The 6,164-nt window shown below is 43.2% G+C and overlaps 1 protein-coding gene across 2 annotated transcripts in view; it reads right to left on the reverse strand.

Annotated features, from left to right (window-relative positions):
* Positions 1 to 170: 170 nt before the first annotated feature.
* The window catches only part of LOC311325152 (uncharacterized protein), a 7,685-nt gene continuing 1,691 nt past the window's right edge, over positions 171 to 6,164 (reverse strand). Inside the window, exons 1-9 of one of the 2 annotated variants that reach the window (XM_084457814.1) lie at positions 2,954 to 6,164; positions 2,761 to 2,866; positions 2,527 to 2,674; positions 2,357 to 2,404; positions 1,755 to 1,832; positions 1,528 to 1,668; positions 1,300 to 1,383; positions 1,062 to 1,112; positions 171 to 930 (exon numbers count right to left, since the gene is read on the reverse strand). The exon at positions 2,954 to 6,164 is cut by the window's right edge and continues 1,691 nt beyond it. In XM_084457814.1, the coding sequence (XP_084313940.1) occupies positions 820 to 930; positions 1,062 to 1,112; positions 1,300 to 1,383; positions 1,528 to 1,668; positions 1,755 to 1,832; positions 2,357 to 2,404; positions 2,527 to 2,674; positions 2,761 to 2,866; positions 2,954 to 4,031 (1,845 nt within the window). In that variant the 5' untranslated portion in view covers positions 4,032 to 6,164 and the 3' untranslated portion in view covers positions 171 to 819. Of the gene's footprint in view, positions 983 to 1,061; positions 1,113 to 1,299; positions 1,384 to 1,527; positions 1,669 to 1,754; positions 1,833 to 2,356; positions 2,405 to 2,526; positions 2,675 to 2,760; positions 2,867 to 2,953 lie in introns of both variants that reach the window. The other variant, XM_084457813.1, reaches the window with a different exon arrangement.

A 6,164-nucleotide genomic window follows, 5' to 3' on the forward strand; every position in this document is an offset into this window, starting at 1 on the left:
GCCCATTGGTACTGTAGACAGTAAAAGTCGTCAATACACATTTCAGTTCATGCATGTCACATAACTGTTGCATACTTTGCTTTCATACCGAGCAGGCTGAAGGCTGTTTTTGTGCCTTATAATCTTTTTTTGTATTAGCTTGTGTTAATATGTATTGATGATAAACCCTCACTTTTATTACTTAATACTGTGATATATTCTGATAACCCCCTGACAGCTGTAACATGCACACACCAAGATCTGTAAGATGATGTACAATAAACCTTGAGAAAAATGTCAGACTGAGTGGTTCAAAATTATACTGTGTAGATTCACATTTACACCTCTTTAATATTCTGAAATATACAAACGACAATTCATGTGAGTGATTTTCCAGATGGCTCCATGGCTACTCTTCCAAGTAAGCAACAAAAAATGAATAGCTCTTATTTTCTATTTACTCACAAGACTGACCTACTAATATAACTTTGACATGGATCATAACCAAGTCTTAACAGAACTGGGCACCATGAACAAGTTTCAGTCAGAAATAGTGCAAAGTATCCAGTGAGGATAATACACGATTCAAGTAAAGTGAAATCTACACCAGAAACCTGTCAACAAAACTACATTATGTTCAGTTTCAGTTTTCCTTCATTTACCTCCATTTAGTTCTAGACGGAACTCGATCAAGCCAGACAACGACATGATCAAATTAATGTTTTGTTTTTTTGTCCTAGTAACACTGTTGTGCCATGCTGCCTACACTAGGCACAGAAAAGACGCCATTTATTGTGGGTAGCATCTAGTTGTAGTACATTCTCTTGATGGCAGCAAGCCTCAGGTATCCAGCTGACAGTTACAGAGCTCTCTGTAGATTCTCTTCCTCACTCTGGGCATGTCCAACTGGGAGAAACGGAGAGGCTTCCCCAAGGCAAGGCACCGACAGTACTAAGAACAGAGCGTGAGACAGAGAGAAAGAGAGAGGGGGGAGGGGCAAAAGCTTCAGCGATAGCTGTAAACTGGCAGATGATATGACAAATTGATCAAAGCAGAGAATTTAAATGCACGTATGCTAGTACCTCCAAGACAAACACTCCACAGTCATTTTCGTTCTTTTGCTGAGGAATTCTCTATCAGGTCAATAGAGGGAGACAAAGAGTTATCAACAGATAAAGGACTTCGGCAGGCGTCCCTGCATGGCTGAACATCACAACATCAATGTTTGGTCTACTGTATCTCTACTGTGCTATGAATTGCGACACACAAACGAACTATCGTTTCATACACAAGCATTTCTCCATGCCCACATCATCACACCTCGTTAACAAACACAGTCCAATTGCTCTGGAAAACGGTTTGCTTCTTCTCCTTTGCCTCAGTTTCGAGATATTTCAGGATGTCCTGTAGGAAAAATAAGAAAGTCACTAGATATTTAAGTGTCAATAGATTAGGACACATATCATCCATATCTGACTTAAGAGGGAGGGAAATTGGTAAATAGATGATACTTTGGTAAAATTAGTGTGTGTCTCTGTGTGTGTCCACCTGGGCATCTTCCTTGAACATCATGCCTTGAGAGTCGTACAAGTCGATCCTCTTGCTGGCTATATCTGCTGTTATCAGACACCAGTGTATATCCTCCAGGTGAATGGGCACCAGCAGCAGAGTCTTCGAGAACAGGTCCACCTACAGGACACGGACACACAGACACACACTGATCAGTATTTCTACTCATTCTGAGGGGAAAAAAAGTGTATGATCTCAGTAATTACCTTTTTGGTCCACCTTCTCACACCTTCATATCCTTTAGTCACCAGCTGTTGGTAGAAGAAGCTGTTGAAGTAATGGACCTAGAAGAATGGGAAACCAAACGCCAGCAGGATCGTATTCAAAACATTTTCAAGCAAAAAGTTGTCCGTAATCACAAAGAAAAAAATAACCTATACACTACAACTACTGTGCTTCATCCATGCACCCCACCGCAAGCGTTTGGGGGTTTGTTGACATCGTGCATAGTCGCATGTTGCTGAATACCTTTTTGGGGCTATCTAGGGTTAGGTTGGGGGGGGGGGGCAGGGCAAAGAGGATTAGGGTAAAATGTATTATGTATGAATGCATGAATGCACTTTGAACTGTTTGCACGTTTGCACTAATGTTTGTTTTGTCCTTGTTATGGCACCTTTGCACGGTATGTAGTAGCAGCCTGTATGTCTGAGACAAATTCAAAATAGTATTCAAAACATTTTCAAGCAAAAAGTTGTCCGTAATCCAAAAAAAAAAGAACCCATACACTACAACTACTGTACTTCTGATAGTGGAATATAGAAAAGTAATTGGGGATGAGCACGGATATGAAATTTTAAATGAAAATTACCTTGTGGTGTGCCGATTCCATGATTAGTTCCCCATACATATTCATGACCTTGAAGATTACAAAAATAAAAGAACTTATGACAGAGAACAGAGCATGGACAATGTAGTATGGGCAGCACCGCTCCATGGACAGACAATACATCTGGATTGAAACTGAGTGAAAGCTCCAACCTGGTCATTGAGCCAGTTCTGATTGTCCAATGTAGACAGGTCCTCCAGTGTCAGAGTGTGCTTGTTATACACTACTCGGAAAGAGGGAAGTGGTCTTCTTGCCAGAACATCTTTATGCTTTGCTACTTCTGAGTAGATAAATGTCGCCCTATGAAAGAGGACAAGACACAGTATTGGTTATACAGAGTCATGCGTTTACTGATAAAGGGAAGCAAACCTGTAAAGACTACTTGCCTCTTAGACACGTCAACGTTGAGCATCTCATTGAGATGTCTGAATATGATGTTCATACTCAGAGGGACGAAACTCCCAAACTTCCTCAGGAAGCCATCGAGAAACGCTGAGAGAAAAAGCATTAATGCGTACAGTAGGGAAGCAGGATACAGAGAAATAGAAACAGACAAACATTTTCATGAAAACAACTTACTGGGGATGAGCTTTGCTATTTCTTCACGGCTGACATCAACGGCAGGCTGCTGGCTTTGAGATGGCACCATTCCTTTCGTGCCGAACCCCTTGGCCTGTTTAGTGAGGATGCCCACAGCCTCAACCCGGTTCATGCCCTGGTGCTGCAAAGGATCTGACACAGGAAATGACAGGGACTTCGGGTCTGAGCTCTCTTCCGCTGGCCTGTCCTCCGGGGCTGCTACACCATTGCAGCCAATGGCTCGAGACAACTTCCTCTCTTGAACACTTGGTGACCTCTGCAGGCGACTCCCTTGGACTTTGCCGGTATGATTTTGCAACTGTGCGCGACTCCTGGCTTTAGCCTGCTGCTTAGCTTTGAACCAGAGGATACACTTCGCCCTCCTCCACTTCTGGCACGAGACCCAGGTGTTACATCTAAACTGTCTCCTGGGACGACTCGTGGATAGGGAGGACAATCCCGCCAATCTGGACTTCAGGCCTTTTCCATGGTGTGGCCTTCGCTTTGCGTTGAAGGCTTTGAGGTTTGGTGGTGCAACGGGGTCAATGTCCTCCGAAACAGGGATGCATAGGGCCAGGGGTTCTGAGAAAGGTTGCCCATTAGTTTTAGCTGTTGAGGGAGTCTTACTGTTGCCACTTGGAGAACAAGTCTGAGACACAGACCCCAGGCAGGGCCCTGGTCCTTGCTTGTTGCCAACGAGAGGGAGATAACCAATTTCAAGGTTATAGTGGACTGAATCCGCTGGCCTGTGCTCTGGGGCTGCTACACCATCACAGCCAGTGGCTCGAGCCAACTTTCTCTCTTGAACACTTGGTGACTTCTGCAGGCGACTCCCTTGGACTTTGCCGGTATGATTTTGCAACTGTGTGTGACGCCTGGCTTTAACACATGGCTTTGCTTTGAACATGGAGAGCCAAAAGAAACACCTTGCTCTCCTCCACCTCTGGCACCAAAACCGGATGTTACATTTAAACTGCCTCCTGGGACGACTCATGGATAGGAGTTGCCCATTAGTTTTAGCTGTGGAGGGAGTCATACTGAGGTCACTCAGTTTGGACCTCTGCAGGGATTCCCGCATAGTACAGTCCAACTGTACCTTCCTGCTGTAACGTTACTATACCACCTCAAGACCTATCGCAAAGCATAGTGCAAAAACATGGTTGTTATCGAGGGTCTAGTCAAGTCACACAATATCACAGAACAGCATATGGCTAGTTCGCTAAAATAAGTTGTAATTTTAAAGAGAATTACAACTTTGGGTCGCACTATAACGTTATTGGGCTGTTTTTATGCAAATCGCGTAGGAGCTTATCTAGCTAAAGTTGCTAGTGCTAACTACAAACGTGCGACTAGGGATACCATACTCGTTTACGATCAGCTATATTACGTTACGAGTTATCAACACATTGCCTCCTCTAAGAAAAAAATAACGTTACCACACTGTAGAATAACTTTTAGCCCGGCATCATCATAAAAACCATCCATGCACCGCACCGCATGCGTTTGGGGTTTTGTTGACATCGTGCATAGTCGCATGTTGCTGAAGTCACTTCCGTGAACACCTTGGTTAGGTTGGGGGAGGGGGGGCAGGGCAAAGAGGAGTAGGGTCAAATGTATTATGTATGAATGTATGAATACACTTTAAACTGTTTGCACGTTTGCACTACAGGGGAGACTGGGGTAAATTGAGCATAGGGGGAAGTTGAGCCACCCCTTGTTTCTAGGAAACCATAAAAATAAAAAAAATGAGCATGACCAAATATTTAGGAGAAAGGCACCATTTCATGAAGTCTGTGAAGGTAAGAGCCACATGAGTAAAGTGGTTAAACATTATGTCCCCAAAAACATTTTTCACTCATGAAAGTGAATTTACTCTATCATAAGTTTCATGAGGATTGTGTAAAGACCAAAATCGATATTTTTAAATGTGTTTTATACATCAGTTAGGTTATTTATGAGCTGCAACATCAGGTAGTAAACCTAGTATGAAAGTGCACCATTTTAGCTGTGGGGGCAAATAAATTCAATATGGTAGCCCTGGGGTAAGTTGAGCCATTTGGTCAGGGGCAAGTTGAGCCAGTGGCTCAACTTACCCCATATCATTTATGGGTGTATTTTGGCTTTATATGTCCTAAATATTAAATCAAGATTGTACATTTTTACAGAGTGAGATTACAGAGTGGACATCATGCCTTGTGTATATAAGCGCAAAACAAGCAGAGGTTTAGGTGATGTTCTTGGAAGAGCTGCCAAGGAAGTGAGAGAAGGAAAGTCTGTTCGAGCCGCAGCACAGGATACAAACATAGACAGAATGACACTGAAGAGATACATTGACAAAAAAGAACAATTGCCTTTGAAGAGGACAGGCAAGTAAGGTACAGGTAAAAATTAATGATTCTGTGAGAGCAAGTCACACACAGTTTAATGTAGGCCGACCACATCCCCATTCAATCATTAAACAACTTAATTATTCTAGGTGGAATGTTGAGTAAAGGGGGGAGGTGGGAGATGGATGGGGAGAGGGAGAGGGATGGATGGAAGGAGGGGAGGATGAAAGGAGTGAGTATGGTGGAGGGAGGGAGGAAGGGAGAGAAGGACAGATGGAGAAGGAAGGATGATGAGAATGAGAGTTTCAGTTTGGACCATTCAAATGCGTTATTAGTCGTGTTCAAATTAATAGTAAACATTTCTTCATCCGGTTCACATTCATGTTCGCAAGGACACCAAGAAACATCCTGTTTTACATGGATTCAGTTTAGCGTTTTCTTTCAGAGCGCACTTTAACACATTTTCAGACCTATGTTGAAATGGTTTCAAATGCAATTATAAGAAAAGCTAGGCCAACTTGTTGAATTGTGTTTAATGAATAAAAATACAATCAGATTTGAAGAAGTGACTGTGATTTCATTCAGTATAGAAATGTATAACTGTGGAATATCTTAATCCAGGGAGGGAGGGAGAGAGAGGGGGGAGGACATGGGGGTGTATGGGGGGGTCTTAGAAGAGGGGAGGGGAGGAGGGAGGGTGGGGGAGGAAGTAGGGAGGGGAGGAGGGAAGTGGCTCAACTTACCCCACTCCCATGCTCCATTTACCCCATACATGGGGTAAGTTGTGCCACAAGACCACTTTTTGGGGACATGCTATAATATCAAAATTGTTATGTTCAAACTGCTTCTGATTGTTTGTAGGGATGCACAACATCCTGAAATAT

This window comes from Borostomias antarcticus (genome assembly GCF_949987555.1).
Source record: "Borostomias antarcticus genome assembly, chromosome: 24".
NCBI lineage: Eukaryota > Metazoa > Chordata > Actinopteri > Stomiiformes > Stomiidae > Borostomias > Borostomias antarcticus.